The sequence below is a fragment of the Coregonus lavaretus genome (genome assembly GCF_964263955.1).
Source record: "Coregonus lavaretus genome assembly, contig: HAP1_SCAFFOLD_6658, whole genome shotgun sequence".
Classification (NCBI taxonomy): domain Eukaryota; kingdom Metazoa; phylum Chordata; class Actinopteri; order Salmoniformes; family Salmonidae; genus Coregonus; species Coregonus lavaretus.
This window is the reverse complement of record NW_028161639.1, coordinates 2,768-26,805: the sequence shown is the minus strand read 5'-3', so window position 1 is coordinate 26,805 and position 24,038 is coordinate 2,768. Positions and strand designations below refer to the sequence as shown.

The 24,038-nt window shown below is 42.6% G+C and overlaps 1 protein-coding gene across 1 annotated transcript; it reads left to right on the top strand.

Moving 5' to 3' along the window:
- LOC311120301 (poly(ADP-ribose) glycohydrolase-like) lies at positions 1-23,576 on the top strand (the record flags this gene model as incomplete). The annotated part of the gene is made up of 5 exons (XM_084194927.1): positions 1-126; positions 4,944-5,098; positions 23,108-23,187; positions 23,299-23,359; positions 23,501-23,576. Coding segments are annotated over 5 exons (498 nt in total), but the record flags the coding sequence as incomplete, so codon positions are not given.
- Positions 23,577-24,038: the final 462 nt, after the last annotated feature.

Here is a 24,038-nt window from a genome sequence, read left to right as displayed (position 1 = left end):
ATGAACAAACCTATTTCCTTCTTCTATCTAAAGGGTCTGGAGGCTGATGCTGTTGAACATCTGTTTGGGGCTCTGCTGCCAGACATGGTCCAATTAGCGCTGAGGGCGTCTGAGCTGTGTACCAAGGTAACTACATCTGCAGTCCTGTGTACCCACTGTGGTATTACGTGACACACAAGCTTCAAACAGGACACAATTTTGAGTATCTGAGCCGTATGCCAAGGTAACATCACACACACTCGTGTAGTCTCTGAATCGCTCACAGGTCCCGTTCTGTGAGCGTGTGTGTCCTACCACTTCTCGGGCTGAGCCGTTGTTGCTCCTAGACGTTTCCACTTCACAATAACAGCACTTACAGTTGACCGCCCTCAGTACTCCCATCAAAAAGGAGTACTGAGGGCGTCTGAGCTGTGTACCAAGGTAACTCCATACATAGGACATGGGACAGAGTGTAGGCCTGACTGACTGACACTGTGGAAAGCACAGTAGGCTGGTGACATCTTTAATTGGGGAGGACGGGGCTCATGGGAATGGCTGGAATGGAATGGTATCGAACACATCAAATACATATTTTCCAGGTGTTTGATACCATTCCATTCACTCCATTCCAGCCGTTTTATTATGAGCCGTCCTCCCCTCAGCAGCCTCCTGTGGTGGACAGTGGACCGAAAAGGTCAGAGAAAAGAGGGTGTCAAGGTGGGGGGGGGGTCAGGGTATCAGCCTTACTGTTCGCTTATCAAAGGTTTCTGGTCTGCCTGTTAGACCAAGGCTGCTCCTGAAATTACACGCTTTTCTCTAAATAGTGCTCTGCTTTTGACGTTGTGCACTACTTTTTGACCAGGGCTTAAGTCAAAAGTAGTGCACTATATAGGGAATAGACACCTATGGGCCCTGGTCAGAAGTAGTGCACTATATAGGGATTAGGGTGCCATTTGGGACGCAAGGCCATGATGGACAATGCAGATCTGCAGCCGGAACACTTTCATTAGCAGGCCGTCCGGAACCTGTCGGCCAAGCAGTCAGTAATCAAGTTGCTCCCCAGACGGAAGTCCAAGATTGAGCTCAGGGAATATGCAAAAAAAAAACAAGCCTTTGGACTGAAATGTGGTTTTTGATAAATGCTTTTTGAAAGAAGTATAGCAGGGATAATTTCACATATGATTCGTTTGATTCTGTATGCTTTTAAATGCATAATTAAAATGTATGTTTAAAAAAATAATAATTATACTTATTTTTTTGCACAATAACATAATAAACAGTTGTGCAATAATTCCTAATACAGGAATTTTATTTTCATGCCCAACCACCACCCCACCCCCACCCATCTACTCTGTCACCCCCCTTCTCTCTCTCCCCCCCCCCCCAAAAAAAAGAAAACTCACACAAAGACATTTGTGGTCCATATTTAATGTTAGGCCTTAGTAGACTTGGGCGGTATCCAGATTATCATACCTTCATACCGACCTTGTGCCATACTGGGATACTCGGTAATACCATCACTGAACACAAGGGGCGCTGTTTTCAAACCCCGCTGATACTCTGTAATCCGATGGTTAGCAATGCTAACAAGTAATGTAAAATCCCATAGAGAATGCTAACTAAATACTAATGAGCGCATTGCGCACACTTTATACTGTCTCTGACCTAACCTATACAAGTAACTCAAAAATGATACTCACAGTTTGCTGTACCCACAAAACTAATATTAGACGGTAAGGCTCTTGATCCAGGAGGGGATTCTCTGCTGATAGCAAGGCTCTTGATCCAGGAGGGGATTCTCGGCTGTTACTAAGTGAATGCTTGATTTTGGAGGAAGCTAACCACTTAGCTAGATGGCTAACTAGCTACTAAATTAGCAAACAAAATGAACAACTGCAGAGCTGTAAGTTATCTAGCTGTCAAGCATTTAGTTGTGAATTCCATCCTGTAATTAGATCACCTGGCGCATGCTGCTCAACAGTGAGTGACTCACAAGGCTCCGGTCTCTCTTCATTGTGTGCTTGTAAACAAAACACCATGTGACTGGGGACTACCAGGAAGCTTCATAATGAACAATTATGTGACAGGTGAAATGAAGAATGCAATGTTATTTTTCTCCTAACGGTATTGCACAAGTTGACTGCAGGGATTTACTTAAAAGTTGCTACAAATATAAAAAAAAACTTTCAAGAAATAGTTTCAACGATATTGAAAAACCATCCTGTGGCTTTTTCCAAATACCCCGGGTATAAGGGATATACTGTATACTGGACAAGCCTTAGGCTACATGTTCAGACCATCCCTGAAACGAGCATCAGTGAACCTCCCCAAAATAGAAAGACCATGTACGTTCTGCGTAGACCACTAGATTCTATAACTCAAGCAGATTCTGGGCCCCCCAGATTAGAGCTATCTTGGCCATAAAGAGTCAGCTAGTCTGAGATGGATTGAAATGCCGTCTGAGGTCCTCAGAGAGAGCCTCTTGAAATCTATTGGTTGTCTGTGAGGTACTGCAGCAGCCTGGACCAGAGATTAATGGAGGGCCCAAGCCGAATGGGCTCGGTCCCCATTACATTTTTACATTTTAGTCATTTTAGCAGACGCTCTTATCCAGAGCGACTTACAGTTAGTGAGTGCATACATTATTTTTTTTATTTTATTTTTTTCTTCATACTGGCCCCCTGTGGGAATTGAACCCACAACCCTGGCGTTGCAAACGCCATGCTCTACCAACTGAGCTACATCCCTGCCGGCCATTCCCTCCCCTACCCTGGACGACGCTGGGCCAATTCTGCGCCGCCCCATGGGTCTCCCGGTCGCGGCCGGCTACGACAGAGCCTGGATTCGAACCAGGATCTCTAGTGGCACAGCTAGCACTGCGATGCAGTGCCTTAGACCACTGCTCTCTCTGCCTAACACCAAATTGGGAACTAGCGCCGATCTAGCTCTCTGATTTATGTGTTGGGTATGTCAGCAGTCAGGACGGTGTGCAGAGACTCATTTGTATTCTCTTGATTTGAACAAGGAACAAAAAAACGACCTTTATCATTTTTCCTTAACCACTAATTTGTGAAAAGGTTGATTCTCTGTCCTCGTGGTGCCTTTTGTAGCAGGTTTTGTGCCGATTAGGACGAACCTGGTCTAGTATGTGTATCATCTATTCTACATTAGTCTCCTACCACTGCTCTTTCTCAGTTACATTTTATGCCAACAAAATTACTACCACTTATGTTAAATGCGTTGTATATTTGCAAACCCTCAATCCGGATTAGTAATTTAGCCCTACTTGAGTTAAATAGATTATAGATGACCCTCGACTGTGATTAAGGCTATGCTGGTTGATTTTAAACATCCCACAAGTAGGGCCTAAATTAGTTCATTTAATTCATATCATTCAGCTGTCTTGTTTAACTCACCAAACTAATTGTTTTGACCCCCTTAATCAGCGCTTTGTCTGCTTCCAAAATGACACCCTATTCGAAATGTCAGTGTTTCCCAACTCCAGTCCTCCCAACAGCACACATTTTATTGTAGCCCCCGGGACAAACTCACCTGATTCAACTTGTCAACTAATCATCATCAAGCCCTCAATGAGTTGAATCAGGTGAGTTTGTCCAGGGCTACAATAAAATGTGTGCTGTTGGGAAACACTGCCCTATATAGTGCACTACTTTAGACCAGAACCATAGGATACCATTTCATACGCACCCTTGTCTTTTCCCAAGTCGATCCTTCTCCTTAAGGAATGAATGAACCTATCAATCACAAACCCTGGTGTTTTTGGATTCACAGACTGCGGCTATAAATGACCAAAATAATGATATTGACCTCCCTCAATCACCGCTTTGGCCATTTACTCCACGATTACTCCACTACTCCACATTTACTCCACTACTCTACATTTACTCCACTACTCTACATTTACTCCACTACTCTACATTTACTCCACTACTCAACATTTACTCCACTACTCTACATTTACTCCACATTTACTCCACTACTCCACTACTCTACATTTACTCCACTACTCTACATTTACTCTACTACTCTACATTTACTCCACTACTCCACATTTACTCCACTACTCTACATTTACTCCACTACTCAACATTTACTCCACTACTCTACATTTACTCCACTACTCAACATTTACTCCACTACTCTACATTTACTCCACTACTCAACATTTACTCCACTACTCTACATTTACTCCACATTTACTCCACTACTCCACTACTCTACATTTACTCCACTACTATACATTTACTCTTCTACTCTACATTTACTCCACTACTCCACATTTACTCCACTACTCTACATTTACTCCACTACTCAACATTTACTCCACTACTCAACATTTACTCCACTACTCTACATTTACTCAACATTTACTCCACTACTCTACATTTACTCCACTACTCTACATTCACTCCACTACTCTACATTTACTCCACTACTCTACATTTACTCCACATTTACTCCACTATTCTACATTTACTCCTCTACTCCACATTTACTCCACTACTCAACATTTACTCCACTACTCTACATTTACTCCACTACTCTACATTTACTCCACTACTCTACATTTACTCCACATTTACTCCACTACTCTACATTTACTCCACTACTCCACTACTCTACATTTACTCCACTACTATACATTTACTCTACTACTCTACATTTAATCCACTACTCTAAATTTACTCCACATTTACTCCACTACTCCACATTTACTCCTCTACTCCACATTTACTCCAATACTCTACATTTACTCCACTACTCTACATTTACTCCACTACTCCACATTTACTCCACATTTACTCCACTACTCCACATGTACTCCTCTACTCCACATTTAATCCACTAAAAAATCAAGTAACTAAGTCTCTCTGGATAAGAGCGTCTGTTAAATTACTACTAAAATGTAAATGCAAGTCAAGAAATCCTTGTCTTTTCCCCAGCCCATCCCTCTGCTGAAGGAAGGGATGAACCACTCCATCACCCTGTCTCAGGAGCAGGTGGCTTCTCTATTGGCCAACGCCTTCTTCTGTACCTTCCCCCGACGCAACGCCAGGAAGGCAGAGTACGCCAACTACCCTGACATCAACCTCTGCAGGTACTACCTACGATCTGTTTCATATAGTCATATTGTCATATAACATTAGGATATTATGTTAGAATGCTCCAACTACCCTGACATCAACTTCTGCAGTTAGGTTAAAGGTTACCATCCCCCCTCTTTGATCACAAAGGAGGCGCATTGTTGTAAAATAGTTAATATATATAATAATAATAATATAATATATGCCATTTAGAAGACGCTTTTATCCAAAGAGACTTACAGTCATGTGTACATACATTTTATGTACTGCTGACCCAGGAATCAAACCCACTACCCTGGCGTTGCAAGCACCATGCTCTACCAACTGAGCTACGGAGGAGCACTGTAGCTCAGTTGATTTAGTACTAGTCATATTTTTACATTAGGATATTGAAAGGTGTATCTATTGACATAATCTATTGACATCGGAGGCAACGGCCAGTAGAATACTACCTCTGACAAGTCATTTAAAGTGAATATGTTTGGTGGCGTGATGACAGCAGATAGACGAGGAGGTCTGAAACTAGTCTCATTTCCAAGAGGGGGCACTAGCCTACTGCCTTTTCCTTCCTCGCTAAATCACTTTGTCATCTGTAATCTCTCTGAGGTAGTTATTCAGCGTATCTCTTAACATTTGTCTGAATGCAGTCCAACATCAAAGTTTTCAGGAACGCTTCAATTGTTTTTGGTTGTAAATATAGGCCTAGTATCCACTGTGTACTACTTTCATGTCTAACCACGCACGGTCATTGGGATGAGGTGCACATTGAACACTAGTCCCCCCCCGTAGCTCAGTTGGTAGAGCATGGCGCTTGCAACATTTTACATTTTAGTCATTTAGCAGACGCTCTTATCCAGAGCGACTTACAGTTAGTGAATACATATTTTTTTTTATACTGGCCCCCCATGGGAAACGAACCCACAACGCCAGGGTTGTGGGTTCGTTTCCCACGGGGGGGGGGGGCAGTATGAAAAATGTATGCACTAACTGTAAGTCGCTCTGGATAAGAGCGTCTGCTAAATGACGTTAAATGTAAAATGTAAAACCATACCATTGTTTTATATGGAACAAAATCATCTAATAAGGTTGGGTTCAGTCTGGCTTCCTCAATTACAGCGCTGACATACCTTTTTTTATCCAACTACAACAAATGGACACAGAACAGTCCGGCATAAATTAAAATGAGCACATATTTTAAGAGCCGCTGGTCGACCTATCGTGATGTCATTACCTGATCACGTTTCCATAATTGTGCAGACAAATTTTGATTCAATTAGACCGCTATCGACGTTGTGTGGCTGTTATGTAATGTGTTTCTTTAGGGCCAGAGTCGATGGGTGAGGGTTATTGCCTTTCTAGACACGGGACTCTTTCTGTGTCAGGTCAGTGCTACCCTGCCGCAGGATCAACATGGAAACCAGACACCAGGTCACAGTAATGCTGATATGTTCCCTAGAGGGGAGCATATGAATCAATGAGTTAGCAAGTTAACTTGCCTAAATAACTTTTGTATTTTTTTTTAGAAAGATGATCTTGAAACGGGCTTGATCTAATTGTCTCCCGAGTGGCGCAGCGGTCTAAGGCACTGCATCTCAGTGCTTGAGGCGTCACTACAGACCCCCCTGGTTCGATTCCAGGCTGTATCACAACCGGCCGTGATTTGGAGTCCCATAGGGCGGGGGCACAATTGGCCCAGCGTCGTCCGGGTTTGGCCGGCGTAGGCCGTCACTGTAAATAAGAAGTTGTTCTTAACTGACTTGCCTGGTTAAATAAAGGTTGAATAAATAATAAAAAATAAATAAAACGGGCTTGATCTAATTGTCTCAACAACCAAAAACACAAGTTCTTCATGAACCAGAAACGCAATAGTTATTTTGGGTTGTTTATTCAAGTTAGCTGGCTTACTCATTGAATCTTCTTTGTAGTATATCTCTCTGGTTTAGAGCAGACCATGACTGAGCAGGACGAGAGCGGTACACACCATGAACTGCTCAGACAAACATGGCAAATGATTTGGCACTCAGCCTACAAAGTGGAATATTCTGATGGTCAAAATGCTGCCCAGTTGGTCTGTTTGGTGACGGTAAAGGATCCTTTGGGATGTGACAGAACTTGGTCCTCGCAGCAGACTCTCTGGCACTCAGACTTTTATCTTTGATCTAACTAACTGGTCTCACAGTTGACTTCCTGCATGACTTCCTCTATGACTGGCAAATGCCTCACGTACAGTACTGTACCACCATTTGATTGTGAGCCAAATTATACATGAGGTAGCTGACAGTCTGGTTATTCTACAGGTCACCTTAAGGTGATCTAAGGTGAAGGCATGATATCTCTTACTTCCTTGTTCACTCGCAGGCAATAGTCGGGACTTGTTGGAATGTGTTCAGTGAGACAAGCATTAGGTACCTGAACACTGCTCTGCAGACCAGTGCGGGATGGTTAAGTATCATTATGAGATGTTTATTTGGGTATAAGACATTGGGAAAGTATTCGGACCCCTTGACTTTCTCCACATTTTGTTACGTTACAGCCTTATTCTTTTATTTATTTATTTATTTAATTTAAAGTTTTATTAAGTTTTCTTGTTTTTCAATCAACTAACAAAACACATTCCACAGATGTGGCAGACATAAATAATAAAATAAAATGTAAAACAAAACAAACAAATTTGCAGCAGCACCATCTGTGATCATGTTAGCTATTTCCAGCCTTAGGTGAGACAACGGGCAAATCATTCGTTTTTACAGCACCTTTACACAACATGTATATACACCCATTTCCCTAATCACCCCCCATTCACTCTGTCCAGTGTGAAAGATAGTTGAGTAGTGGATGCCAGAGTCTATCAAACCTGGGCTGTCTCTTGCGGAGGTCATCGGTCAGCTTTTCATGAGGAAGAAAGTCAACAATCTGGCCAATCCACATTTTTTAAATGTAGGAGCTGAATTAGAAGCCCGCAGTAAGGAGAATACATTTCTTAGCAAAGTATGTGATGGTCATAAACGCATGTTCTCTGTCTGGATCAAGAACCAAGTCCTGCTGGGAGTTAAGAAGATAGACACGGGGTCATATCAAACTGTACATCTAATATTTTCTGTGCAGCAGTATGTATAGATCTCCAAAATACATGTAAATAGGTTCCACTTTGAGGTACATATTTTACAATCAGGGGAAATGTCTGTATTCATTCTATGGAGACTCACTGGGGTGTAATAACATTTGTACAAAAAAAATGTGTAATTAGATTCTTTCATTTTTACGTTAGTAGAGGAGCGGTATACCCTGTCGCAAACATCCGCCCATAACTCATCACCGATAGTCAGACAAAGGTCCTTTTCCCAGATTCTTTTCAAAGGCGTAAAAGAGGAGCCCACATTCTCAGAAAGGAGTCTGTAGATATGGGAGATGATGTTGCCTTTTCATGGATTGTGCTGTAGCAAGAAGGGTCTCAACTTCATTCAGCTGAGCTCTAAACCTCCCCTTGGAAGTGAATGAGGAAATTATGTATCTAATTTGAAGATGTATTTTTTTTTTTTAAATGGAACTTGGCACATTGAATTCACTGCAGCGCTCTTGAAAGTATTTCAGTGTAGTTGTGTTCTGATGAAACGGGTCTGAAAAGTTCCTGATCACTAGAGGATGCCAAAGATGGCATCACTCAGGGCTTTTGGCAAGTCTGTGTTGCATACTCTAGGCGAGTGAGAGCATATCTGGGAGGAAATGCCAAGGTATTTCTTATAGTCCTTCCATGCTAGTAGGGTGCTGTAAATCACAAAGGTTTTGGCCACTTCACCAAAGTTATTAATGAATATAATTGAGCTTAGGGGCAATGAACCACAGGATCGGGCCTCTATCTGAATCCACAATGAGTCTTGTCTGTTTGTGATCCATGTTAGCATGTTGAGGATTTGGGCAGACCAGTAGTAGGCAGGGAAGGGCAAGAACACCCTTAGATTCAGGTTTCCATAGAGTGCAGAACTTGATCCTAGGTTTTTCATTGCCCCGTATACATTTGGTGATGCTTTGGTTGTTTTGAAAAAAGAAACTGGGAGGATAGCATGGGAGCATCTGAAAAAATTGCTCAGTCTAGGTAGGATGTTCATACGGGTAACATTGATTCTTCCGACTAAGCTAATTGGGAGGGAGATCCAGGTTCGGAGATCATTCTTGATTCGATAAAGGAGTGGGAGATGACACCAATCTGAATTGCCTTTTCAAGGAAAGTTAATTCAGATTGTGTTACAAAAGATCCCAAGGTATTGAAATCCCTGTGTCTTCCATTGGAACGGACAGCGTGTCGTCATGGAGCTGGAGAAAGATCCCAAGGTATTGAAATCCCTGTGTCTTCCATTGGAACGGACAGCGTGTCGTCATGGAGCTGGAGAAAGATCCCAAGGTATTGAAATCCCTGTGTCTTCCATTGGAACGGACAGCGTGTCGTCATGGAGCTGGAGAAAGATCCCAAGGTATTGAAATCCCTGTGTCTTCCATCGGAACGGACAGCGTGTCGTCATGGAGCTGGAGAAAGATCCCAAGGTATTGAAATCCCTGTGTCTTCCATTGGAACGGACAGCGTGTCGTCATGGAGCTGGAGAAAGATCCCAAGGTATTGAAATCCCTGTGTCTTCCATCGGAACGGACAGCGTGTCGTCATGGAGCTGGAGAAAGATCCCAAGGTATTGAAATCCCTGTGTCTTCCATTGGAACGGACAGCGTGTCGTCATGGAGCTGGAGAAAGATCCCAAGGTATTGAAATCCCTGTGTCTTCCATCGGAACGGACAGCGTGTCGTCATGGAGCTGGAGAGTGTAAGATTGAGAGGGCAAACAATGGATTTGTTAAAATGTATCTTATATCCTGAAAACTTGCGGTACTGAGCAATGGTGTCTAAAATGGGAGGGAGGGATTTCTCAGGGTTGGATAGATGGAGAAAAACATAATCCACGTAGAGAGAAATGTTGTGCTGAAGGCCACCTGCAAAAACACCCATAATACTTGGATTGCCCCTTATCAACTCCACCCCCAACAAGTAGAGCAGGGGGGGACAGTGAGCATCCTTGTCTTGTGCCACGTCCCAAAAGGGAATCTGTCAGAAATCTGACTGTTAGTAGTCACCATGGCATTTGGATGAGAATATAGGGACTTCATCCATTTTAATAAAGTTTGGGCCCATGTTTAACCTTTCTAAGACTGAGAACAGAAAGCTCCACTCCAGCATCCCAGTGATGCCAGCAGGACATGGCTCTTCCTTCTGTGTGTTTACTTGATCTACTGTCGATGTGCCCTTGAGCAAGGCACTTAACCCTAATTGCTTCTGTAAGTCGCTCTGGATAAGAGCATCTGCTAAATGACTAAAATGTAAATGTAATATCAAAAAGACGGCGGATGTTATCAGAAGAGTACCTGTCTCTAATAAATCCAGTTTGATCCGCTTGTATTATTTTGGGAAGAGGAGTGTTTTAGTCTTTTGGCGAGCAATTTGGTAATTATGCGGATCAAACTGGTAATGAAGTGGACCTGTGTAGCTCAGTTGGTAGAGCATGGCATTTGAAATGCCAGGGTTGTGGCTTAGTTTCCCACGGGGGGCCAGTATTAAAAAAAAATATTTAAAAAAAATAACCCTTGTATGCACTCACTAACTGTAAGTCGCTCTGGATAAGAGCATCTGCTAAATGACTAAAAAGTCAAATGTAAATAGTGGAAATCCAACAAGCTTATGGGCCGGTAGGATGAGCAGGAGAGAGGGTCCTTGTCTTTTTTTGAGCAACACTGCAATGCGGGCTGTGTACATAGAGTCTGGGAGAGCTCCGTTTTTAGCAAAAATCATCCAGCATTGGCATGAAAATTGGGCTAAGCTGGGGCCAAAAAGCTTTGTAGAACTCTCTGGGAAATCCGTCTGTGCCTGGGGACTTGTTAGGTGGCATGGAGATAATTGCCTCTAGGACTTCCCCAGGAGTGAAGGGGGAGTTGAGATCTCCTTGGTCGGTCTCTGATACTTTTGGCAGCGAGATTCCCTCTAGGAAGGAAATGAGTTCTGCATCCATATGTTTTCTCTCAGAAGTATATCATTTGCAGTAAAAATCATATAAAAGTTCAATGTGGCTTATTTGGATCACACCTGACCTCGTCATCTGCTGTTCGGACGGCCGTGATTGTACACTCTGACTGCTCTTTGTTAAATTGGTAAGCAAGACGAGTGGCGCAGTGGTCTAAGGCACTGCATCGCAGTGCTAGCTGTGCCACTAGAGATCCTGGTTCGATTCCAGGCTCTGTCGTAGCCGGCCGCGACCGGGAGACCCATGGGGCGGCGCACAATTGGCCCAGCGTCGTCCAGGGTAGGGGAGGGAATGGCCGGCAGGGGATGTAGCTCAGTTGGTAGAGCATGGCGTTTGCAACGCCAGGGTTGTGGGTTCGATAAAAATAATGTATGCGCTAACTGCAAGTCGCTCTTGATAATAGCGTCTGCTAAATGACTAAAATGTAAATGTAAGACAATCTGCTAGGCCTATTGCTATACTCATGGTATTTCTGTTTAGTAAAGAAAACTTTTTTTTTTTGTCCAAGTTTAGTTTGCCTTTGGCTGCTTTAAGTTCACCTCCTGGGGATTGTTTATGTACTTTTTCGCAGCGTTCCAGCTCCCTCTCAAGATCTAACCTGTGTGCTTCCATTGCTTTTTTTCTTAGAGGAAGCAAATGCAATTTAGATGACCTCTTAGTGTGGCTTTGGCAGCGTCCCACAGTGTGGCCTGAGAAACAGGAGGGTCTTTGTTGTCTTGTGTGGAGTTGTCTATCCATGTAGTAACCAATGTACGGAATGCTTCGTTTGATAACATAGAGGTGTTGAATTTCCAGCTCTTTTGACCATTGGGATGTTTTTACAGAGGTCAAAGCGGAGGTGGTCAAAGGCGTGATCTGAAAGTGGGTCCGATTTTGTACAAGTGGCAGAATTAATGAAAGTCTTTGGGATAAAAATGTAATCTATACTACAGTGTTATGGACATTGGAGTAGTATGTATAGTCCATAGAGGAGCTATTAGTCTCTCTCCTGATATCTATCAGTCCCATCTCTTTAGTAAGAGAGTTCAACATCTTTGCCGATCTAGGGTTTGTGGTGTGGACTTGAGATGATTTGTCCTGAGTTGAGTTGAGGGTATAATTTAAAATCTCCAGCCAGCACTCCAAAGGAAACACAATGCTCATTGAACAGGGTTATCATTTTCGACATGAAAGCAGGGGTATTTGTGTTATGGGCATATATATATTTAAGATTGTAATTGATTGCCCATACAGTGACCCATTTATCAGAATAAATCTCCCCCCACGGATCAGATATGTTTTTGTCAAATATGAATGGAACACGCTCATGGATAAGTTTGGCTGTGCCTGTACTGTTTGATTTGAAAGATGAGAAATACACCTGTCCCAGCCGAGCTCTGCGGTGTTTAGCGCGTTCGCCATCACAGAGGTCTGTCTCTTGTAATATCACAATGTCTTATACTTCCTTTTTCAGAGCACATAGTATGTTTTTCCGTTTAATGGCATGACCTAGCCCCATGGCAGTAGATTTTATGGTACTAGTCAACGTCATGGAACTCTAGTGCAGGTCGTGTGTGTGTGTGTGTGTGTGTGTGTGTGTGAGAGAGAGAGAATGTTGAGTTCTGTACGTTGGGAGCTCAGAAAGGATGTCTTCGACAGAGGACAAGGTTGGCAGTTGTTGGGCCTTTTGCTCCTGGCTAATGGCACTAGCTTTTTCTGAAGCTAGCGGTTTCTGAAGCTAGCGGTTTCTGAAGCTAGCGGTTTCTGAAGCTAGCGGTTTCTGAAGCTAGCGGTTTCTTGGAGACTTTTTCCACGGCTATTGCTCGAGTCCGGGTAAAAAATATCCCATATAATGGTGCCTTTTGTTGCCGCCAGGGCTTTTTGACTAAAGCTAATGGGGTTTAACTTGAGGTGGAGGTAAGATTAAGAATTTGAAATTACTTGTGCGGAGCTATCAGTTCCTGCGGCCATCTCGCTCAAAGGTCACGTGATCCCCTCCACAGCCTTATTCTAAAATGTATAAAATACATTTTTGCCCTCATCAATCTACACACAATACCCCATAATGACAAAGCAATTTTTTTTGCAAATGTATTACCAATAAAAAACATAAATACCTAATTTACATAAGTATTCAGAACCTTTGCTATGAGACTCGAAATTGAGCTCTGGTGTGTCCTGTTTCCATTGATCATCCTTGATGTTTCTAAAACTTGATTGGAGTCCACCTGTGGTAAATTCAATTGATTGGACATGATTTGGAAAGGCACACCTGTCTATATAAGGTCCCACAGTTGACAGTGCATGTCAGAGCAAAAACCAAGCCATGAGGTCGAAGGAATTGTCCGTAGAGCTCCGAGACAGGATTGTGTCGAGGAGCAGATCTGGGGTAGGGTACCAATACATTTCAGCAGCATTGAAGGACCTCAAGAACACAGTGGCCTCCATCATTCTTAAATGGAAGAAGTTTGGAACCACCAAGACTCTAAACGGAGCAATCGGGGGAGAAGGGCCTTGGTCAGGGAGGTGACTAAGAACCCGATGGTCACTCTGACAGATCTCCTGAGTTCCTCTGTGGAGATGGGAGAACCTTCCAGAAGGACAACCATCTCTGCAACACTCCACCAATCAATCCTTTATGGTAGAGTGGCCAGACGGATGCCAAACCTCAGTAAAAGGCACATGACAGCCCACTTGGAGTTTACCAAAGGCACCTAAAGGACTCCCAAACCATGAGAAACAAGATTCTCTGGTCTGATGAAACCAAGATTGAACTATTTGGCCTGAATGCGAAGCGTCACGTCTGGAGGAAACCAGGCACCGCTCATCACCTGGCCAATACCATCCCTACGGTGAAGCATGGTGGTGGCAGAATCATACTGTGGGGATGTTTTTCAGTGGCAGGGACTGGGAGACTAGTCAGGATTGAGGGAATGATGAACGGAGCAAAGTACAGAGAGATCCTTGATGAAAACCTGCTCCAGAGCGCTTAGGACCTCAGACTGGGACGAAGGTTCACCTTCCAACAGGACAACGACCCTAAGCACACAGCCAAGACAATGCAGGAGTGGCTTCGGGACAAGTCTCTGAATGTTCTTGAGTGGCCCAGCCAGAGTCCGGACTTGAACCCGATCAAACATCTCTGGAGAGACCTGAAAATAGCTGTGCAGCAACGCTCCCCATCCAACCTGACAGAGCTTGAAAGGATCTGCAGAGAAGAATGGGAGAAACTCCCCAAATACAGGTATGCCAAGCTTGTAGCGTCATACCCAAGAAGACTCGAGACTGTAATCGCTGACAAAGGTGCTTCAAAGTACTAAGTAAAGGGTCTGAATACTTATGTAAATGTGATATTTATCTTTTTTTTATTTTTAAATACATTTGCTAAATTTATAAAAACCTGCTTTCGCTTTGTCATTATGGGGTATTGTGTGTTTAATCCAGTTTAGAATAAGGCTGTAACGTAACAAAATGTGGAAAAAGTCAAGGGGTCTGAATACTTAATGAAGGCACTGTATACCAGCATTATACTGTGTTACCAACATTTCATGTCGTCTTGGGATTTGACATGTTCTGACCATAACTGCCATGGTCACCGGTCATTTTAGTGTACAGTCCTCATAATCTGATATGACCTATGGAAAATCCATCGCTTCTCAAACGTGTGTAGGAATGACCACTATACATTATCAGTTAAACATTTTAAGTTGGGTTTTCCATCAGTTCTCTGTGGTCTGATGTACGCATGTTTATGTGGGTGCAGTTTGTGTCCAATTTTCCCCTTGTGGGATTAATAAAGTTGATTCAAACCCACCCCCCGAGGTCTCTCCGATTCAAACCCACCTCAAGGTCTCTCCTTGGAGAAGATCTGATAACAGAATCGTTGTTGCGGTGGTGCTGCGGTTTTTACTCTTAATAGAGGAGCTTTTACTTCTAACATGGACTTTATAGGATTAATGTAATGTAATACAAGCCTCTCTCTCAGTAATTCCTTATCCGAGAAGACTGGAGCTGCTGCTCTGTACACAGTACCCATCTCTGTCGGCGTCACACTGACTGCGTTCCAAATGGCACCCCGTACCCTTTATAGCACTACTTTTCACCAGAGCCCTGTGGGCCCTCTAAAGAATAGGGGACTATTTGGGATACAGGAAGTGTGATTATCTAAATGGAGAAGGGAATGAGATTAACATTGTCTGATGGCTCTCTGTAACAGCCTTTTACTAAAACAGAGGAGTATGGTGACTGTAACAACAGCCCTTAACTAAAACAGAGGAGTATGGTGACTGTAACAACAGCCCTTAACTAAAACAGAGGAGTATGGTGACTGTAACAACAGCCCTTTACTAAAACAGAGGAGTATGGTGACTGTAACAACAGCCCTTAACTAAAACAGAGGAGTATGGTGACTGTAACAACAGCCCTTTACTAAAACAGAGGAGTATGGTGACTGTAACAACAGCCCTTTACTAAAACAGAGGAGTATGGTGACTGTAACAACAGCCCTTTACTAAAACAGAGGAGTATTGTGACTGTAACAACAGCCCTTCAGGAATCATCAGTTTAGTGACTGTAACAACATTCCTTTAGTAATTCATTCAGCCGGTTGGATAAGGATTTCCTGAAAGAAAACAAAACCAGGAAGTCCTCTACTTTTGGATCTGCGATGGAAGCTTAGCTAGCTGAACAGTACAAGCATTTGGAAATTATCTTCAACCCTGATGGTGGTGGACGAGCATGACTGTAAAGTCCATTTGAGATGGACCGAAACTGTACAGCAGTGAGAGAAATCCTGTCGGTGGCTGAGCGGGTCAACCCCCCACCCCCTATGGTCAGCGGGTCAACCCCCCACCCCCTATGGTCAGACAAGTGGCACTTGGGCACAAGCTAAGGCTTAATTAACCTTGGCTGGAGGTTCCTGGTGGAAGGTAAACACCCCACCCCCTATGCGGCAGGGAAAACCCCCTAATGACCACCCAAGGACCGCTGCCTACACCGTCCAATGATTTTGTGTTCTGTCCAAGGCAAGAGCGTTGTTAGTAGAGCTCACTGATTGGTCATTCAGAAAGAGTGCCGTTTTGGCAGAACCCATCGGCCTCCGCTTTTTGGGGAGGTACAGTAGAACAGAAGCTTTCTTAGCTCCCTTAGGCTTTTAACTCAATGAGTAGATATGATATGATGGATATAATCTCAGATATGTATCTGTGATTCATTACATAAATGTGGTTCTGTTCTGTTCTGTAAGTTTCTTCACACAACTGCGCTCTTCAACATTTTGCTCTAAATAGGCAACCGAGCTACATTACATCACATCTCTACATGAAAATCTTTGATGGATTGTTGTTGGCATTATATAATGATGTATTCATTTCACCATTCCCAAAATACCATATTGGTATTCTATTACTAAAAGCCTGTTCTTACCAACCATTGGCTGGCTAGATGCCCTGTGGGCTAAATAACATGACGCAAGATTGTTTCTACTGGCTACAATGACAGAAAAAAAAAAATGAGGAATGGACTTAAATGAATGAGTTTCTCTGGGCCTGGGGGGACTCTTAGCCTCTCAGTGAATGGGTTTCTCTGGGCCTGGGGGGGACTCTTAGCCTCTCAGTGAATGAGTTTCTCTGGGCCTGGGGGGGGCTCTTAGCCTCTCAGTGCATCAAGCCTTTTCATTGCTTATTCTCTCATGAAATTCCTCTCTCTCTCTGATTGAAATGGCAGCCGGCAGAGGGCAAAGCAGTAGGGGGGGGGACGTTTTTTTGGTTTCTCATCCTCTTGTGTTATTTTCCTTGTTGTGGAGAGTAGTGGAGGGACACATGAGTGTTACTTTGTGATGGGACTGAGGCCCCGGGCCAACTGCCATTGTTGTAATGATGTAAGAAGGACTTTCTACCAGTGGCGGCCGGTGCCGTTTTAAAATGAGGGAGGACAATATTTCTTCTTCATGAGCAAGGGCCTTATTTCTATTACAGCATATTGGATGACTGTCATGCATATTCCGTTCACCCAGTTCAACGTAACAGCGATAGGTTTAGGCTACTACGTGACACTTGAATTTCCCATATAACCATCACGAGGTTGCTACAACCTAGCCTATGAATGAAAGTTTTACAATGTAGCTTTCTTAGCTCCCTCAGGCTTTTAACTCAATGAGTAGATATGATATGATAGATATAATCTCAGATATGTATCTGTGATTCATTACATAAATTTGGTTCTGTTCTGTTGTAAGTTTCTTCACACAACTGCGCTCTTCAACATTTTGCTCTAAATAGGCAACCGAGCTACATTACATCACATCTCTACATGAAAATCATTGATGGATTGTTGTTGGCATTATATAATGATGTATTCATTTCACCATTCCCAAAATACCATAGTGGTATTCTATTACTAAAACACACTATTACACAGGTCGAGAGACAAATTTGAGGTGACAGACAGTGACATTCAATAGCGCCTTGCACACTCTTGCCTGCATCTAGCTGATAAAGGGTGTAATCATTAGTCCAACAGTTGCAAACGAGAGTTTCTGTTAGACAAAGTCAGGTATGTTTATCCCCGTTTTTGTTCCGTTTGCTTCCGTTTTTAAGAAACGTTTTTTCAACAGAATCGGCGGAATGAATACACCCCTGATCACGCGTAAACAAAGTTCACTCTCATAACAGCCACGTTGTATTCCTTCTCTTCCCTTCGCTTGTGGACTTCAATGCTCAACACATCAGCTGTATGTGACCCCGGCGAAAAAACCTTTCCAAGCCAAACCGTATCATAACTGCTACACACAGTCTACATCGGTGTCCCCATATTAGCTAAAGTAACGTCCTAGTCAACATAGCTAATAGAACTAATGCGTTAGTAAACCCGCTACAATCATGCAGTAGCGTTCCAGTGTACAGTCAGTAAGCAGTTACACCGGTGGGCCCCGGAGGCAATAAATTAGTAAAACCAAACGCTTACCTTGACTTGGAAGAGTTCCAGTGTTGTGTTGGATAGTCATAGCCAGCTAGCTAACATAGTATCCCTCTGTTTGAGCAGGGTGTTTCAGTAGGCTAAACTAGCCAGCTAGCTAACTTAGCATCCCTCTGTTTGAGCAGTGTGTTTCAGTAGGCTAAACTAGCCAGCTAGCTAACATAGCATCCCTCTGTTTGAGCAGGGTGTTTCAGTAGGCTAAACTAGCCAGCTAGCTAACATAGCATCCCTCTGTTTGAGCAGGGTGTTTCAGTAGGCTAAACTAGCCAGCTAGCTAACATAGCATCCCTCTGTTTGAGCAGGGTGTTTCAGTAGGCTAAACTAGCTAGCTGCATTTGCTAGCTAAGTAAGTGAAACTGAAAGTGAAAAAAAAATCTCTCTCTTGCTTCTCCTTCATTTTGGAAGAAATTAATTTGTTCAAAACTGTTCAACTATTGTCTTTCTCTCTCTTTGAGTCAAGTACTCACCAGATGTTATGCACTGCAGTGCTAGCTAGCTGTAGCTTATACTTTCAGTGCTAGATTCCTTCTCTGATCCTTTGATTGGGTGGACAACATGTCAGTTCATGCTGCAAGAGCTCTGATAGGTTGGAGGATGTCCTCCGGAAGTTGTCATAATTCCTGTGTAAGTCTACGGAAAGGGATGAACCTCCTAGGTTTTGTATTGAAGTCAGTGTACCCAGAGGAGGACGGAAGCTAGCTGTCCTCCGGCTACACCATGGTGCTACCCTACCTGTTGAGTGCTGTTGAGGCTACTGTAGACCTTCTTTGCAAAATAGTGTGTTTTTAATCAGTTATTTGATGACGCAATTATATTTAGTATATTTTTATCTAAAATGTATATCTTTTTTAATGTTTTACCTTTTTAATTTTAATGAAATTCACTGAGGAGGATGGTCCTCCTCTTCCTCCTCTGAGAAGCCTCCACTGCTTTCTACATAACAGGCCTGGCCCGGCTACAGTGAGTGAAAGGGAAGCTGAGCGAGTGATGATTTCTAATTCATATCAAAAGTTAAAGCTTGACTGAACTCACATGGATGGACAAAGTTGGGGGGCCTGTTCTCTCTCTCTTTCTCTCTCTCTCTCTCTCTCTCTCTCTCTCTCTCTCTCTCTCTCTCTCTCTCTCTGTCTCTCTCTCTGTCTCTCTCTCTGTCTCTCTCTCTGTCTCTCTCTCGCTCTCTCTCGCTCTCTCGCTCTCTCGCTCTCTCTCTCTCTCTCTCTCTCTCTCTCTCTCTCTCTCTCTCTCTCTCTCTCTCTCTCTCTCTCTCTCTCGATCTCTCTCTCTCTCTCTATCTTTCTTTATTTTTCTCTCTCTCTCTCCCTATATCTCTCTCTCTTGCCATATATCTCTCTCTCTCTCCATATCCCTATCTCTCGCTCTCTCTCTCCCTATCTCTCTCGCTCTCTCTCTTGCCATATCTCTCTCTCTCTCTCCATATCTCTATCTCTCTCTCCATATCCCTATCTCTCTCTCTCTCTCTCTCCCTATCTCTCTTCCTATATCTCTCTCCCTATCTATACCTTTCTCCCTCTCTCTATCTCTCTCTCCCTATATCTCTCTCTCCTTATTTTATTTTTTATTTTTATTTACCTTTATTTAACTAGGCAAGTCAGTTAAGAACAAATTATTATTTACAATGACGGCCTACATCGGCCAAACCCGGACGACGCTGGGCCAATTGTGCGCCGCCCTATGGGACTCCCAATCACGGCCGGTTGTGATACAGCCTGGAATCGAACCAGGGGGTCTGTAGTGACGCCTCAAGCACTGAGATGCAGTGCCTTATCTCTTTCTCTCTCCCTATCTCTCTCCCTATCTCTCTCCCTATCTCTCTCCCTAGCGCTCTCTCTCTCTCTCTCTTTCTCTCTCTCTCCCTCTCCCTCTCCCTCTCTCCCTATCCCTCTCCCTCTCTCCCTATCTCTCGCCCGCTCTCTCTTCAGTACTGGTGACACTGGGTGTCGTCTCTTCCAATTCTTCTCATTTTAGTTATGAAATCAAAGAATTGGCAGTTGGTCTTAAGGGACCCCTACAGTCGAAGGTATTTCAGTAGAGGGTAGTAGTTAGTTGGGTAGTTAGTTACTGTCTGCCCAGGGTAGTAGTTAGTTGGGTAGTTAGTTACTGTCTGCCCAGGGTAGTAGTCAGTTGGGTAGTTAGTTACTGTCTGCCCAGAAGGACTGGGATGTGTGTGATCTACCTTTCTGGACTCAAACACCCAGTGGCTTTTTCCATCTTTATCCACCACCTCAGGCCCACCATCAACCGCCCAGTGATGTTCTGAAATATAGTAGTGGAGTCAATACATCATTAGCCTACTTACTTATATTGATAATCCACCCCCAGAAAGAAATATCATGAAATTCCTGTCAATTTGGTGAAAACCTATGTTCTGTCAGTGGGTAAAATATAAACATTTCCCCATGATTTAAATTCTAAGTGGTCCGTCTTGAGTGCATACATTTTTCATACTGGCCCCCCCGTGGGAAACGAACCCACAACCCTGGCGTTGCAAGCGCCATGCTCTACCAACTGAGCTACAGGGGGACTAACATACTTGTTTAGAACACATCTATCTACAGTGCCTTCAGAAAGTATTAATACCCCTTGACTTATTCCACATGTTGTTGTTACATCCTGAATTCAAAATGGGATTAAATAGATTTTTTCACCCATCTACACACAACATCCCATAATGACAAAGTGAAAACATGTTTTCAAATGTATTGAAAATGAAATATCTCATTTACATAAGTATTCACAACTCTTAGTCAATACATATTAGAATCAACTTTGTCAGCGATTACAGCTGTGAGTCTTTCTGGGTAAGTCTCTAAGAGCTTTGCACACCTGGATTGTACAATATTTGCACATGATTATTTTCAATATTCTTCAAGCTTTGTCGAGTTGGTTGTTGATTATTGCTAGACAACAATTGTCTTGCCATAGATTTTCAAGCCGATTTAAGTCAAACCTGTAACTAGGCTTCTTAGGAACATTCAATGTTGTCTTGGTAAGCAACTCCAGTGTATATTTGGCTTTGTGTTTTAGGTTATTGTCCTGCTGAAAGGTGAATTCATCTCCCAGTGTCTGTTGGAAAGCAGACTAAACCAGGTTTTCCTCTAGGATTTTGCCTGTGCTTAGCTCTATTCAGTTTATTTTTATCCTGAAAAAAAAACTCCCTAGTCCTTGTCAATGACAAGCATACCCATAACATGATGCAGCCACCACCATGCTTTAAAATATGAAGAGTGGTACTCGGGGATTAGTTGTTTGGATTTGCCCCAAACTTAACGCTTTGTATTCAGGACATAAAGTTAATTTCTTTGCCAAATCTTTTCAGTTTTACTTTAGTGCCTTATTGCCTGTTGAAATCACCGGCCACTTTAAGAAATGGAACACTAGTCACTTTAATAATGTTTACATATCTTGCACTACTCATCTCAAATGTATATACTGCATTCTATTCTATAATATTCTACTGTATCTTAGTCCATGCCGCTCTGTCATTGCTTGTCCAAATATGTATATATTCTTAAATTCCGTTCCTTACTAGTTTTGTGTGTATTGGGTATATGTTGTGAAATTGTTAGATATTACTGCACTGTCAGAGCTAGAAGCATAAGCATTTCGCTACACCTGCTATAACATCTGCTAAACACGTGTATGTGACAAATACAATGTTCTTGATCCTTCAGTTTTCTCCTATCACAGCCATTAAACTCTGTAACTGTTTTGAAGTCACCATTGGCCTCATGGTGAAATCCCTGAACGGTTTCCTTCCTCTCCGCCAACTGAGTTAGGAAGGACGCCTGTATCTTTTGTAGTGACTGGGTGTATTGATACACCATCCAAAGAGTAATTCATAGCTTCACCATGCTCAAAGGGATATTCAATGTCTGTTTTTTTTATATTTACCCATCTACCAATAGGAGCCCTTCTTTGCGAGGCATTGGAAAACCTCCCTGGTCTTTGGTTGAATCTGTGTTTGAAATTCACTGCTCGACTGAGGCACATTACAGATAATTGTATGTGTGGGGTACAGAGACGAGGTAGTCATTCAAATATCATGTTAAGTCCATGCAACTTATTATGTGACTTGTTAAGCACATTTTTTACTCCTGAACTTATTTAGGCTTGCCATAACAAAGGGGTTGAATACTTATTGACTCAATACATTTTTAATTCATTTGTAAACATTTCTAAAAACATAATTCCTCTTTGACATTATGCGGTATTGTGTGTAGGCCAGTGACACGAAATCTGTTCTGGGCAATACTAAATCAAATTAACGAAATTAGTTGAAAGATTCGTTCTTTTGACTGAACGAGTCAGTAAAGATCTGAGTCAGTAAAGATCTGAGTCAGTAAAAAGAGCCTAACTTCCCGACACTAGTTTCTCCTCTGAAACCCCGCGCACAGGCCGTTTTGTGTTGCCATGGCAACCACTAACGCAAAGTTTTGAGCTAGAAACATGATCTCTAACAGGTTGAACATGGCGAAATTGTAACTCCTAAATTGATAGTGCAGTTTGTTTCAGGGATTTTACAACTAGCTAGCTACTTCACATGCTGATATGGACTTTGGTATTGTGTGTCGCTACGTTTTACAGCCTGTCCAGAGAGAACGCATTGCATTGTGGGTTTTGTAGTCGACCTGAGCTCCAACAGATTTCCATAACAATTTTTTACATGTTGCTTCCTATCTTATTATAACGATGAAATGCAAAAAAAGGAAATCACAACATATTGTTCTCACAAATTATTTAACAATGTAAATCAAAGGAATTTGTGGTTTTAAGTGGATTATTCCTTTAAAAGCCGTGATGCCATGTCCCCAAAATCACTTGGGAAAAGAGATGCATTGTGTCTATGAAGCATTGTAAAGCAATGTACACTGTTAATTACAATGTTAGAAACAAGACTAACCGTAAACGTGATTTTAAATGTATATAAGCTGTTCTGTAGCTTTTGAAAGACTCTTTTTGGGACTTAACATTAACTCTTACTTCCTCTCAGGCTGTTTGAAGGCTCCTCACCAAAGAAGAGGGAGAAACTTAAAACACTTTTGTGCTATTTTAGAAGTGTAACCGAGCAAAGTAAGTTTTTTTTAAATTATCAAATCAATGTTATGTAAATGATGTTATATTGGTTTCAAACCAAAAGCATTGATAATTGATTGAACTTTTTTGGTTTGTTTTATTTTTCAGGACCTACTGGACTTGTAACATTCACAAGAAAATGTTTGGATCGTCCCCCGAACTGGAAAAAGTAATCCACTTCATGAGAAATTACTGTCTATTTATTCTATCCAATAACTGTTATGGATTTGATCCAAATAGGAACAAGGGAAACATATATTTACTGAATGGTGATCGAGCTAAAAAGGTCATTCATTTTGCTATGTTTCAGCTCCCAGAATCAGCTCACAAGGCTCCACATAACATGTGCAGGAACCATAGAAGACGACGGGAACGGCATGCTGCAGGTAACCTGTATGGAAGAGTTGACAGACAGCTCTATACGACTGAATGTATGGTCTGTGTCCCAAATGGCACCCTATTTCCTATTTAGTGCACAACTATTTTTTTATTTTTATTTTAGGGCTCTGGTCAAAAGCAGTGGATGTTATAGGGAATAGGGTGCCATTTTGAGTCGCAGTCGTGTTGTGCACAAGTACAGAGAGAGCAGGATATAGTATTCTCAAATGGCACCCTATTTCCTATTTAGTGCACAACTATTTTTTTTTTAATTTTAGGGCTCTGGTCAAAAGCAGTGGATGTTATAGGGAATAGGGTGCCATTTTGAGTCGCAGTCGTGTTGTGCACAAGTACAGAGAGAGCAGGATAGAGTATTCTAGAAGCAGCTTGGTGGAGCAGGACTCTTACTGTACATTCCAGGATTCTTCATTCCATATTCTAAGCCACACATCCAGCCTAGAGGAGATCTG